This window comes from Coffea arabica, chromosome 1e, assembly GCF_036785885.1.
Source record: "Coffea arabica cultivar ET-39 chromosome 1e, Coffea Arabica ET-39 HiFi, whole genome shotgun sequence".
NCBI classification, from domain to species: Eukaryota; Viridiplantae; Streptophyta; class Magnoliopsida; order Gentianales; family Rubiaceae; genus Coffea; species Coffea arabica.
The window spans coordinates 51,960,602-51,975,591 of NC_092311.1; the positions used below are offsets into that span (position 1 = coordinate 51,960,602).

At 35.1% G+C, this 14,990-nt stretch overlaps 1 protein-coding gene and 1 long non-coding RNA gene across 2 annotated transcripts; both read right to left on the reverse strand.

Annotated features, from left to right (window-relative positions):
* Positions 1-2,919: 2,919 nt before the first annotated feature.
* On the reverse strand, positions 2,920-3,872 carry LOC113696465 (uncharacterized). Its single transcript, XR_011825489.1, has 2 exons — positions 3,335-3,872; positions 2,920-3,252 (listed from the first exon to the last, which is right to left on the reverse strand). It is a non-coding gene; the product is annotated as an uncharacterized lncRNA (long non-coding RNA).
* A 3,521-nt stretch (positions 3,873-7,393) lies between these two features.
* On the reverse strand, positions 7,394-12,704 carry LOC140013445 (chaperonin CPN60-2, mitochondrial-like). Its single transcript, XM_072062728.1, has 18 exons — positions 12,535-12,704; positions 12,402-12,426; positions 12,141-12,272; positions 11,627-11,786; positions 11,359-11,534; positions 11,155-11,250; positions 10,427-10,531; positions 10,230-10,316; positions 10,062-10,151; positions 9,897-9,977; positions 9,697-9,765; positions 9,387-9,464; positions 9,188-9,283; positions 8,929-9,028; positions 8,750-8,853; positions 8,023-8,128; positions 7,847-7,925; positions 7,394-7,754 (listed from the first exon to the last, which is right to left on the reverse strand). The coding sequence occupies exons 1-18, from the start codon at positions 12,570-12,572 to the stop codon at positions 7,658-7,660; spliced, it is 1,719 nt and encodes a 572-aa protein (XP_071918829.1). The 5' UTR covers positions 12,573-12,704; the 3' UTR covers positions 7,394-7,657.
* Between the last annotated feature and the right edge of the window lie 2,286 nt (positions 12,705-14,990).

The following is a 14,990-nucleotide window of genomic DNA, read 5'->3' on the forward strand; positions in this document are numbered from 1 at the left end:
GCATCTAAGCCAAAACAGCGATGGATACGATTGATCATTGAAGCTTAAGCGTGGTAAGTTGGAATGCGGTCAAGAGTAACCAAGTACAGGTATTTCCTAGTAGTAATACTTCACTGGAAATAAAGGCTTTGTGTGGACTTTGCTGTAGTTTTCTTTTCTGGCAAGTTGGATGCGAAACTCGTTGTTACAAGTAGGAAGGAGGTCCTTGTTTACTTGATCCACTTGCATGCGTTATCCTGACTTTCGCAAGTCCCGGCCGCCCACAAAAGCGCCCCATTTTCAATGACGTCATCTATCCTATGAAAGTTCGGACAATGTTTTATGTCGGTAAGCAGCCATTACTCCCCAGCAGTAGTTGATTCAGAATTAACAGAAAAGTCAGTTACACGTGGACACATAAGAATAAGTGAAATTCACTGAACATATTAAATGAAATTAAGCAAAACACCTCTTATACATCCACCCAGTTAAAGAACAGTCAATTATTGAGCAAGATGCTTGGTAGTTTTTTCGATTGCCATAAAATTTTTTACAAGTCACCCCTAAAATTTTTTACATACAAGCAAGTTATCGTATTTCCGCCTTTTCTTCCCTTACATTTGAACTTGAAGGACATCCCCTTGTCTACGTGATTGATTTGATATGACGCGACAATAATTTTCAACTAATTGTACGATCTAAAAGACGCTTATAATTGCATAAAATAACCTTGTAAATTAAATTTACAGGTCTTGAAAAAAAAAAAAAACTTGGTATTTTGAATGGAACTTGTTGTAATTACATTACACAAATCTCAGAGGACTTCCATAGGATTCTACCAAAATTTGAACTATCTATGCCCAAACAAGTACTGCACTGTACTAATAAAAGATCACGGTACCTCCTCTTATCCTTGAACTTGCCATTGTTTGCTGGATCAGGAAAAAAAAACAAAAGGGAAATCTGAAATGGGCTAGATTAGAAATATTATTGAACCCGGTCCACGTGGGGCAAGAATATGACGTCTTCATCAGAAGAACAAAATTGAGAAAGGGGCAGCGGCCGGGGAAAAGAAATCTGAAAACATAACCCAAATGAACAACTCGAAAAGCTGAAGTTGCAGGTGGAGAAGTACCCGCGGCCAGCTGGTCTTAAAAGCTCCTCCCACTCCTTCGTCTGCTTTTGATTTAAATCATCAAAAACAAAATCTTTTTTTTTTTTTCCCGAATTGAATATACTCCGCACTTCCTCAATCCTCATCCGGAGCTGCTCAGCTGGAAAAGAAATCGGCATCGTAGCCGAATTTTCTGTTCCTGCGATTACTTGTAGCACAATCCTGTATTCCTGTCCCAGTAGTTTGGATGCTCTCCAGTCCTACTAGACAAGCAGCTTTTTTTTTAAAAAAAAAAAATTACTAGGAAAAGGAAAAAATGCCCTAGTGCCTATAAGATCAAGTAACAGAGAATATTTAACCAAAAAAATAAAGGGAAAATCGCCAATTTAGTCCCTAAACTTTTTTTTTCCGTCAATTTAGTCCCTATATATTATTTCTAGCCAATTGGATCCCTAAACCTATATATCGGTTCCAATCAAGGATCTTTGCAGCGGCGCCACCGTATAATTTCCATTAGGTTCATAATCGTGCAATACAAAAGGGGCATTTTAGGGAATTCCATTCTGGCGCCTTTTCCAATTAAAAAGTAAACGAAACAAGTCTGCGATAAATACACACCCAAAAATCCAAAATGAAAACAAAAAATGTCTTGGACAAAATCCAGGGCTTGAGTCGATGATCTGCTAAATAAAATCAAAGCAAATCGTGTTAAATAAGGAATCGGAGGGCATAAGAAAGCAAATGACTCGACTGAGCAACAATTTTTTAGGGTAAACAACAAAAAAGTCCCCTGTGATTAAGCAATCATACATAAAAAGCCCCCTGTGGTTTCATATCATACCAGTCGATACCCCGTGGTTTGAATTAACCTGAAAAGTGGACGGAAATCGGCAAAACAGACGGAGCTGAGTGAATAGACGAAAATACCCTTTTGAAGAACGCAGCTTGCATGTAAATTTTTTTTTTTTTTTAAGTAATTTGTTAAATAGCCTGCCTGAAACTCGCTTGCGGGTTTCCCCCTTATGTAAAATGACTAAAAGCTGCGTTTCTGTTCTATTTATATCAAACACATACTCTCAAACCCTCACCTGAAGGGTGAGGATGAGAGGGGAGGTTTGCTGGGCATCCTAGGGCCCTCCGATGGGCATGTGCAACTCAACGCAGCTTGCATGTAAAAAAAAATTTTTTTTTTAAAGTAATTTGTTAAATAGCCTGAAACCCGCTTGCGGGTTTCCCTCTTTTTTTTTTAAAAAAAAAAATAAATTCTATGCTAAAATGACTTAAAACAAAAATAAAAGACTAAAAGTAAATAAAAACTAGCATGAAAAATAAAAATAACAGTAAATAAAAATACACTAAAAATTTGGTGTCTACAGTAGTTAATGAATAATCTGGAAACAGATTGAATGAAGACTCAGAAGAAACGGAAGCTGGTCTCTTATTATTAAAGAGTGAAGGCTAAAATAGGCATATCAGGTGAAAGTTTGTGGTGGAAATCTGTTTTTCGCATATGCACGCGCCTTTGCAGTTCGTTTAAGACACACGCCGAATATTTGACGATTTCCGTCCACTTTTCAGGTTAATTCAAACCACGGGGTATCGACTGGTATGATATGAAACCACAAGGGGTTTTTATGTATGATTGCCTAACCACAGGGGGCTTTTTTGTTGTTTACCCAATTTTTTAATGCCCATCACTTCTGCAATTCTTCCACTTCAGTCAACATTGTCAGCATAACATTGAACTTGTCACAGAAACTTACATGAGCAATCCAGATGCAAAACAGAGTAATAACAAATCCAGAAGCAAAACAGAGTCAAACATAGATGAAAACTCAATTGTATTTACTTCATTTTAAAGTACAGATGAACCATACAATTCCATACATTCTTCAAAACTACTGCAACATCTTCAATTCCAGCAAACCTTGTTTCTTCCTTTCCTTGCCTCCAAGTACAAAAACAAGTAAAACGCCAAAACAGATACAAATTATAAACAATATTTTCACTTTTGCCTTCAACTTGTTCATTTCAATCAATAATGCTGCGTTTTCTCTCTCAACACTTCTCAGGTCCCTTAAAAGTGCACCCATTATATTTTTCATCTTTTGGGGTATGGGTGGATCATACCACAAAAAAAATCTGCAAGCACCACGTTTCTGCATTTACCACCATTTCATAGTTAAAAGACAAGAAATATTTTAACAAATTCTAAACTTTATGCACATACAAAAAAATTACCCCATAATTTCTGCAACCATGAAACCTTCTTGATGGATTTGCCTCTGTCCAAGCAGTCACAATTCGGCATTGTTCTTGGCAATAGCATCGCACGATGTTGTCTCCACTGTAGTATTTCTCGTTTCCTTCATAAATCGAGTTTCCTGTTTCTGAACCATTTGATCCTTTGACGGTGTTAATAAATTGATCACTGGCTGAGCTTGAGGATGCTTTGTCCCAATTCTTTCTCGAATGCATTGAATTACAGTGCTTTTTCTACGCGGGTTTGCAAAAATTGGACAGCTCTCTTTGGTGCAAGAGAGGTAGTACCTAGATTTGGGCTTTACATCGATTTACTTTTTAATTGGAAAAGGCGCCAGAATGGAATTCCCTAAAATGCCCCTTTTGTATTGCACGATTATGAACCTAATGGAAATTATACGGTGGCGCCGCTGCAAAGATCCTTGATTGGAACCGATATATAGGTTTAGGGATCCAATTGGCTAGAAATAATATATAGGGACTAAATTGACGGAAAAAAAAAGTTTAGGGACTAAATTGGCGATTTTCCCAAAAATAAAAGAGAGAGAGAATAAAATATGAGAAAACTGAAGTATTGACTCGCTCAGAATAAAAGAGTGAGAGTAGCCACTCGCTCGGAAGCGTTTGAGCAGCACCCGGGCAAGTGGGAATCGAATGAATATGTATGTATCGAGACTGAGGCGTGCTTTGTTGGCCCGTTTACCGACACTTAGGGCTCCATTCGGGCTTGGGCCCACTTATCCTTAGTTCTTAAATCTGCTCCTCAGTTCTCGCCCACACAATTTTGCGAACCCTACTTCCCCCTCATTCCCTCTCGTTCACTTAACTAATATCCATACTCCAAACTTCTGTTCTTGACGGTAGTATCTGAACCGACCAAATTTTTTTTTTTATATCCATCGAATGTTCACAGTACATTCGTTAAGATATATTTCAGATATTATATTTTTAAAAACATAAAATTAATTTAAAAATAAATAAATACAAGAGCAGATAGGTAAGATTAAATATGAAAAGTATATAAATGCAAAAGAGAATAATAATTGTTAGTATGTTATGAGACAAGATAATCATGAAACCTTGACCGATGTACTTGGCAGTTTGGATTGTCTGATACGGTAACTTATGTGAATATTAGATATTTTAACGAATACTCTTATAACACCGTTAGAAATTTTTTTAAAAAAAGTAAAAGAATCCTTGAGTTTGAATAGGAAAACTATTTTTTTCCCCACTATTATTGCATAACAATTACCTATTAGAAACTATTTTGAGTTGAAGTTGGATGACAATAGGAGATAATAAAAGGTTAAGCACGTAAACCCCTTCCACGAAATAGATGCATCTTTAAATCTCTTAGATGCATGTTTTTCGATTGTTTTTGGTAGAATGTGAGATGACAACTATTTACCGATTGCTTCACAAACTGCGAAACAATTGGTGTACAAAAATGATAGTGAAGTGGAAAAAGATGGAAACCAGAACCATTTATAGAATTGTAGTACCATGTCACTGACAACAGAAGAATAATCTCAAAATAAAATGCACACTGTACTTTGTTTATCATAAGAATAGGGATTTCCTTTCTTACTTTTTCTGCTCTGGGGAAATGCTTTGATCCGTGGGCCCCCGGCCTCTGACATCAATGGAAATTTACCCTTGACCCACAACAATTTCAAGGACCATCATACCCTGAACATTTAATTTTTACGTTTCTCATCGAAGTTTGTGCCACAGCACCCAACGCCCTGCATTGCGCTTTGTCCCCCTCCTCAAGTCCATTTCCATTATCATAACCATCTGACTCAAGAGTCAAGCCCGAAGGTCATAGTAATAAAAAGGCTTGAATACATTTTGCCCCCTTGGAATTAGGTGTTAGTAGCACATTGCCCCCCTTGTGTTCACGAAACCTACAACTTACCCCCTAATGAAAAATAATCTAATGTAAAGCATTCAGATACCAAAAAGATAACTGTTATGATATTGTCCGATAACCATTTGTCATTTTCCCTTGCTTATTGTTGTTTTCCTTACTATTGTATTAAATTTCATCCCTATTATGAAATACAAATTTTCATAAATAATGTACTAAAGAATATCTTATGAAACGATTTAATTATCATAAGAAATTCAAAAGTATGTATTTATTTAATTTATATTTATATTAAGGATTGGTGCATCGTAAACATTTTATTAATAATTAATGTGTACCAGTGCGTCATCGAAATTTTTTCAATAATTAATACACGAAAAAAATTAATTAAAGAAAAATAGAAACTATTTTAGATTTTTTTTACTAAATGTACACTTTCATTTTGTATAGTAATTGTCGATAGTTAAATATTTTATGTAACTATATAACAATAAATATATTTGCCCATCAAAATAAAGCATTTACGAGAAAATAACAAAATATGTTAAACCACAAAAAGAAATTCTTTGATGCATTATTCTTAAAATTTGTATATCATAGTCGATCGATGGAGTAATAAGAAATCTATGTACGATAGGAAAAAATATGAAGAAGAAAGAGAGGATTATTTAATAACGTCTAATTATGATCAAAGGGCAATTTGTAGGTTTTATGAATACATGGGGTAATTTACCACTTGATCATAATTACAAGAGTGCAATATATGATAAAACTTGATAAAAAAAAAGTGAGAATCAATGTTTTTATTTATACATTTTTGTTTTTGTTTTTAGTTTGCCAAAAAAACATAAGAATGCTGCAGAAATGTGGAAAACCCTAAGATAGAACTACTCTTTTTTTTTCCCCATGGCTGACGAAAATAGACCTTTCTTTTTTTTCTTGGGGAGAGAGAGAGAGAGAGAGAGAGACGGGGGTTGGCTCTCCGGTAGGTAGGGGTGTGCAAAATCGAAAAATTCCGATTTACCGACCGAATTCGAATTGAATTCGGAATTTTCGAAATCGGTAAATCGGAAATCGAAATCGAATTCGGATTTTCCGAATTCATATATTTCGAATTTGGTTCGAATTCGGTAATGGAGTTTTTCAAATCGGAATTTCCAATTTCGAATTCACAATTCGAAATCGGAATTCGAATTCCGATTTCGATTTCAAATTCGTTTTTAATATATAAATATATTTTTTATACATGTAATATAAAATTTATACTATATAATATTATATAAAATTTATATAATATAATATAATATAATATAAAATTTATATAATATTATAAATTTTATATTATATAATAATATATAAATTTTTCCGAATTCGGTGAAATCGGTGAAATCGGAATTTACCGAATTCCGAATTGAATTCGGTACGAATTCGAATTCGGAATTGGTGAATTCGAAATCGAATTCGGTCGAATTACCAGGTACCAAAATTTCGAAAAATTCCGAATTCAAACTTCCGAATTACCGAATTCGAATTCGATGCACACCCCTACCGGTAGGCAAGGCAATACGACAGAAACGGAAGGTTCATATTATGCAAGTGCTGAGTGCTTTGTTTGATGTTTCCTCAATCATGGTAGTTGCATGTTCCAATCTAAGCAGTAATGACCGATGAAGAGAGAAAAGAAAAAAAGCATATAAAAATATACTGCAACCGTTGATACCTTAACTTAAACGCCCAACAGCATAGGAAGGGGATGGCAACCTTTATCGTCATCTCTTGACAAATAACTCAAAGGGGACAAGAAGAAAGTAGGGCCCTACTGTAAATTGATTGATGAATACAACAACGCTAAGAAGATAAGTTACTGAGATTACCTGGAATTCCCAATAAAAAACGAAACAAAAGAAAACAATCATCCTGATGCAACCTATGTAGCCTACTACCGTAACAAGGATGGATGCAACAAGCCCAGCAAGAACTCTTTCCTTTTAACAAAAATAAGATGAAAAAAAATGCAGGCATGCAGGTAATAATCAGACATTTCAACAACTTTCAAAACTTATTTCCCCTCTTCTTCCCCAAGAGTCTAGACTCTAGAGTGAGAAGATGATAGCGCTTATTCTCCAACTCTAATCGAATAACTTCAACTCAGAACACCCTGTCAGTAAACAAAACCAGATATTAAGAGAAAAAGCCTAAACAAAATTAGGGTCATGGTTTTTTTTTTTTCAAGTACTCTCTCAAACGCTCAATCATTCTTTGCTTGCCGATAAATCTGAACTATGCTCTACCTGTACGTATCTACCACATTATGCAGTCAGTCAGTGTCAAATTAGCCGTGAACTTCCTACGCTGTTCTCTGATACAATAACAATAGTGTATCCTGCCCTGAGCAAATAAACAAAAGAACCTCAAGTGTTCCTCTAGATTTAAAAGCCCATGCCTGCTGCCATTGCTGTGGATTCTTTCTCGTCCTTGGGATGTTCCACAACAACAGCCTCCGTCGTGGTTAAAAGAGAAGATACACTGCATCATCGTAGAAGCACTTGGTTGATGTATGACAAGTAACGTGAAATATATAGCGGAATCAGAGAAGCTGAATTTTATCAAGCCGTTACCTTGCAGCATCAACTAAAGCTGTTCTAATAACTTTCAGTGGGTCCATTATACCAGCCTTTATCATGTCCACATATTCACCTGGTACAAACGTCAATAAATAAAGAAAATAAGGAACCAAATTCTCGTCAGTTGTATTACATGTCACGGGTGAGAAAAGTCAACAACAATATCAAACCTTTAGCTGCATCATATCCTAGATCAGGGTTGTCTTGCTCCATTAGTTTACCAACAACAACTGCACCCTCAGCTCCAGCATTGGAAGCAATTGCCTGAACTGGTGCCTGCATGGAAACACCACCTGTCATAGGAAGTTTCCCAAAAAAATATATATATATATATATTTGCAGTCTTGGCATTCCATGAGACTACAACTGCCAACCTCAGCCTTCAATAGCAAAAACTAATCTGACAACATCAAAAAGCATCTGAGAATTCACAATGTCCATATATCAGACAGATAAATTGACTAATAACTTAAGAATAAACTAAACACAATAACCTGCTAGAGGAACAAACACAGGAAAAGCAAAACATGCATTAAAGTAAAACCGAGGAAACAGCCATAAGCACACAAATATAAAAAAAATCAACATTAACAGATAAGTGGTTTCATCCAAATATACTAAAAATAGCCCAAATACAGAAGGAATTATTGCCAAGATGGATTTGTACGTGGAGTCCATGATTTTTTCTCCCCAATACCCCTAATTCTCACGGAAGGCCAAAAAGGTAGAAATCATATGAGCACATATTTAGAAAATTCTAAGCAAAACGATATTCACTGAATCAAAATCATATCTCTGTATTTTAAGAACAATGAAAAATTCAAAGGTAAAATGACACTGATTGTATAGCTCCAAAATATTTAAGAACAATGAAATTTGTATGCAACAAGTTGGGACCTTGAGCGCATTCTGAATAATCTGAACACCAATCTTTTGATCAAAGTTGGAAGTTTGTAGGTTCTCCAGTTCCTTTGAAGCATAAAGAAGGGCAACTCCGCCACCTGTACATGAAATGCTGGTTAATCACTACAAATCACTTTTCAAATGGAAGACTAAACAAGGCTTCAAAGATTTACCTGGTACAATGCCCTCCTCAACAGCTGCCTTCGTAGCGTTTAAAGCATCAGTGACCCTATCCTTCTTCTCACTGACCTCTGCTTCACTTGCCCCTCCAATCTGAAAAGAAGTCCATCACAATTTGCTGCACAGATGAATGCTAATCCTCATTTTGATAATGTCGATAAACCACGATGACTAAATAATTTTGTTAGCCTGTATCAAAGTTGTTTCAGATTATATTGCATGGGTACATTTTCCTTCAAAGGGAAATGGCACCTTCAAAACAGCGACTCCACCAGAAAGCTTAGCTAGCCTTTCCTGAAGCTTCTCCTTGTCATAATCAGATGTACTTAGTTCAATGGCAGAGCGAATCTGAAAACACCAAACAATGAGTATTACAAGATTATTGACATAACTACACTAATGTGGAACCAGACTATATGGTATATTGGCTGGAAAATGGCTCAGGATGAACCTCCTCGCATCTTTCCTCAATGGTCTTTTTGTCACCAGCTCCATCAAGGACAACAGTATCGTCCTTTGACACTGAAACCTGTCCATCCAGTACACAAGTTTTAATTGCAAAAGTAAAACAAAATGCTTACAAGTTCAACTCAGTGATTCCAAGAGTTCAAAAATCTTATATTTGGTTTATGTGCAGTCATTAAGGCTGTATATAGCATCTCCCTGCCCAAAGACCACAAGGCAAAGCACTGTGTACTAGGCTCACCTCTTTAACTGCATTAATTAGAAAGAAGAGAAAGTACCAATGCAACATAACTAACCTTCTTGCATGAGCCAAGCATATCTATTGTCACCTTTTCCAGGTTCAAACCAAGCTCATCAGTTATGACCTGCAATTTGTTTAAACAAAATAGACAAATAACAAAGTAAATACATAGCAATTGTACGCCCCTAGTAAATCAAATCTACAGATTCACACAGAGAAGAACAATGATCTCTAGAGCAGCATATTAGTACTTACTTCGCCTCCTGTGAGAATGGCAAGATCCTGTAAATTGGCCTTTCTGTTTTCTCCATAACCAGGAGCTTTAATGGCACAAACCTAGAGGATCCATTCCACTTAGAGAAATAAACATTTAACAACAATGTACAAGGAATTGCCAATCATAATAATTATACAACAAACCTTAATTCCTGCACGAAGCTTGTTTAGTATCAAAGTGGCTAAAGCATCACTTTCAACATCCTCAGAAACAATCAGCAAAGGTCTTTGCCGCTGATGAAGAAAATCAAATTTGTTAATTAACAGCAGAGAATAACAAGAGTCTTTTAACGGGATCAAATATATTACCACCTTCAAGGCTAACTCCAGCACTTTTACCACAGCATTTATGCTTCCAATTTTCTTTTCATGGATAAGAATCAGAGGATCCTCCAATTCCTGTCAAAAGCAATGAATCAAACTGTTATCTTTAGGAAAGGTTGTTTTCATCTATCTAGTGCGCCAATCCTTACTCAACATGCTGGTTTGAAGAAAATGAATCAACTTACGCATTTTTGATTCTTTTGATTGGTGACAAAGTAAGGTGAAATATAGCCCCTATCGAGCTTCATTCCTTCTACAACTTCCAACTCATTATATAGTGTTTTCCCATCCTGCAACCCATTTAACAAGGAAATGAATACAAAGGCAAACAATCTTGCTGCTTCTCAAACCACATTACTTGGTCCACTGAAAAAATGGTGTCCTGCTTACTATTTCTAGGATATGCCAAAATCACATCCACTTCCCAAATGAAAGTTATGCATTTAAGAATATAATTTCGTTCTCAGGAATTTACAGACAACCATAGGTATCAGTGCCACAAGCACCTAACTCAGGCTACAAACCAAACTTAGCCTACTTAAAATCCTGCCAAGCAAAAATAGGGCATTCATATTGAAAAGAATGGAGTAGAAGAACCATACAATTAATCGCAGTGGAAAAGGTTGGATGAGTAAAAGAAACAAATGTTTAGCTAGACAAGACGAGAGTATATTCATTCTTAGCTTCAAAGCAAACACAAGGCAGAATCAGCTCAGCAAGAGTTATTCCAGCCCGACTAGACATTTCTTAGTAATGCTAAGCCACCATATCACTACAGCAAGACGGCCACACTTTAGAACTTCAACATTTATGTTCACAATTAATAATGATAAAATTGTTGAAGATAACAATTGCACAAGGAGGAAGCAATCTCATGAGGTTGCAAAAAAGAAGCAAAGATGAGGCTACTTACAGCGATAGTAATAACACCTTCTTTGCCCACTCTTTCCATAGCCTTTGCTATAAGCTCACCAATCTCCCTTTCTCCATTTGCTGAAATAGTTCCAACCTTTTCAAATGCAACAGTGGTGAAATAGTAAATCATTCTGTAAGAAACTAGAACGCAACATTTTGTGTGAATCACAAACGTGTAAATTAGGATGTGCACAAAGAAAACCTGGGCTATTTCCTCAGATGTACTGATCATCCTAGCCCTGCTTTTCAAGTTAGTCACCACAGAATCAATTGCCATTGAGATCCCACGTCGTAAGTCCATAGCATTCATTCCAGCAGCAACTGACTTGCACCCTTCAGAATATATTGCACGTGCGAGGATTGTTGCACATGTGGTACCTGAAAAAATACCAAAGATGCTAGAACTGTCAAAAGAGTCATACACAACAATCAAGTCCAACACGCTTCAAAACAGAGCAATAAAGAAGTACCATCTCCAGCAACATCATTTGTAGCATTTGCAACCTGCTTTACAAGGCTAGCACCAATATTCTTTACTCTGTCTTTAAATTCAATACTCTTTGCAACAGTGACGCCATCCTTTGTCACTTTAGGGGTGCCGAAACTCTGTTCTAGAACAACATTGCGACCCTCGAAAGTATAAAAGCAAAATAGGTCAACCATTAAATGAAGCAAAAAGCATTGGCTTAATCACTTTTGACTGCATATTTTATGGACAAAGCAATAGGTACAAAACAACTAACTGCTGAAACGTCAAAGAAAAGAGAGAAAGACAGAGCAATAGTAAACCAGATTTACCCTTGAATGGCCATCATTGATATTCTTAAAGAACGTTTCTTCGGAAGAGACTCTTTTTTTTTGGGAAGGTGGGGAGGGATATCTTGGCTTAAGAAGGTGACTTCCAAAAGGCAACTCAACGTTGTCTAAGAATGAAAATTGCAGTCCAAGACAATTAAAAAAAACAAAGATAAAAAAGTTGCTTACTTTAGGACCCATTGTGACTTTAACAGCATCAGCGAGCTCGTCAACACCCTGTAGCATCAGGGACCGTGCTTCCACTCCAAATAGAATGTCTTTCGCAGCATAATTCCTAATCCAAGCCAATCGACTTCCAACCTATAACCAACCCAGAGAATAATAACACCCCAAATAAGAAAATTTAACAAGTCCTCGTATCCATCCACAGGTAAAGGTGAATTCTTGAGGGATTAAAAAGGGTTCGGTTCAACAATGGAGAACGCATACCTGTTGAGTAGCATTCCTAGCAACACTACAAATTCGAAAAAAGAAAATGCCTCAGACAAAAAATCAGGAAACAGCAAAAAAAAGTGAGCAAATTTTAATGGTACTACAGGTAATAGTAAAATAATTTGTTTACCAGGCTTTTGAAACCAGATTAGCAGCCAACCGATACATTGCAACGAGCCCCCAGAAGCAATCTCACTACTAAATGCTTGCTTTCTTTTTTTCTTATTTTTTATTTTGTTCCTCTCTTTTGGGTGGAGGGGAGAGGGAGAAAAGCGAGGACAAAAGGAAAATAGGCCGTCCTGGAGGGTTTAGGGTTTAAAAGAATTTTAATTGAACTAATAACAATAATATAATGGGTTATTATCACTTTACCCCCCTTAAACTATAACACTACTATCAGTTTACCCCCTAACGTTATCTTTTAGTCACTTTACCCCCATAAATAATTCAGCTCAACATGTTAAGAAATTTTGAACAAAAATACCCTTTTATTTTATAGCATATTACATTGTTATTATCACTTTATTCGTTTAGATTATAGTGATACAATCACTTTAGTTCCTAATATTATTTTCTAGACATTTTACCTCATCGTTAATCTAACATGTTTTACTCCCATAAGTAATTCAACTCAACAAGTTAAGAAATTTTAGACAAAAATACCCTTTTATTTTATAGCATTACTACATTATTATTATCACTTTAGTTTCTAATATTATTTTCTAGACATTTTACCTCATCGTTAATCTAACTAGTATGGTAAAATTTTTTAAATATATTTACCCTTTTTATATATAATTAAAAATAAAAAAGTTGGAATGGTTATTCTTTCTTTTTTTCACTTTAAGAGATCGAAAAACATAAAAATAAAAGGATTTTCTCAAATTTATTTTTTTAAAATTTATTAATACTAGGAAAAGAAAAGGAGATAGGAAAGAATGAGACAAAAAATTAGATTTTGCAAAAAAAAAAAAGAAAAGTCTAACATTATCATATTACTTTAAAGTTGTCGAGATTAGGATTGGAATTTGGTGGTAAACAAAAAAGTGAAATAATTTTAAAATAATAAAATCATTTAATTCTTTCGTATTTGTAATTTTTAAAAAAAGAATTGATCTTTCTCTCTCCCTCTCCCTTTCCATCTTTCTATTTTTTTTTCAATATGAATAAGATTGCCAAAAAGAAAGAAATTAATATTTTAACTTTTTTTCTTGATATTAAAAAGGAGAAGAGTCACTTTAAATTTTTTGTTATTTTTATTATGCAAAAAGGAAGGTATTTTCTTCTAAAACTTTTTAACTTGCTAAGTTGGTTTAATAGTAGAATAAATTGTCTAAAAAATAACTATAAGGGGTAAATTGATAATGAAACTATATTTTATAGGGATAAAGTGATAATAATTTTAAGAGTTAAACATGTCTATTCACTTTAATTAACAAATTCCGTTAAGTTTGACCGTTAGTCTTGCGGGTAAAGTGAGTAAAAGATAACGTTAATTGAGAAATTGATAGTAGCACCAAACGTTAAGGGAGTAAAGTGATAATAATTCTAATATAATGGGATAATTTTCCGTACCTTCCCCGTGACAGTGACCGTGACCGTAACCGAGAGGTTCATCATAATTGCAGCTGGTTCTTCTTAGGTTTCAAAAATTATACTTACACCCCTTAGGTCCAATTTTTGAGTAACAAAATAAACCCATAATGCTCAGGTAAGCAAATTATCTATCCAAATTTCCAAAGTTACCCTTCAGCTATTAAAAATAGAGAATGTTGCTTCTTTATCATTTAGTTTTTCTCATTACAAGATCCATTAACCAACAATCCTTTTTTTTTAATCACGCAATGGAAGGTGAAACTTAAGAAGTAGAGAGGGAGTATGGAATTTAAATCTATGATCTCCAATTTGACCAACAACCTTACTTCTGAAGTGTCCACTCAAAAGTCTAAGTAATTGATACTAGAACAACTACTTGTCCCACCAACAACTTTGGTTCACCCTAAAAAAATTGCTAAACCAATAGTAAAACTACTATAAACAAAACATAAAGATTATATTGGAAAAAACACCAGAAACAAATGTATCAGTAATTCATGAGGGGGGAGGGAATGTCAAGTTAGGTGGTAAAATGGAATTGTAAATAAGAGATCTTTGATTCAAGTTCTCTTGCATTAAAAAAGGTAATTCATAAGACCCATAGGTTTCAAGTATGGTTTCAATTTTTCCAATTATGATTTACATATGCTATTATGCTTGATTGTTTGTGTTTTTCCATGTGATTTTGTTGGTGAGGATAGAGAAAGAAAGGGTGGGTTAGGATAAAGGAAGTGGAAAAGAATCTAAAATAGGATGGGAGTTGGATTATTTTATTTTTTTTCCCATTTCAATTTTTTTTGTACATTTTACGTTAAAAGTATTCTTCAGGGATATTATGGTAACTTTATGCTATCAAGGAAGGAGAGTGTTATTTTCCAGATTTAAGGGGAGCTCTCTGAGATTATGTTTAACCTCAGGGGAGGCATGTAAAACTGTCCCTAATAATTTGAAGAAGAAATAAGGAATACCGTGCGTTGCTTGCCTTTTTTT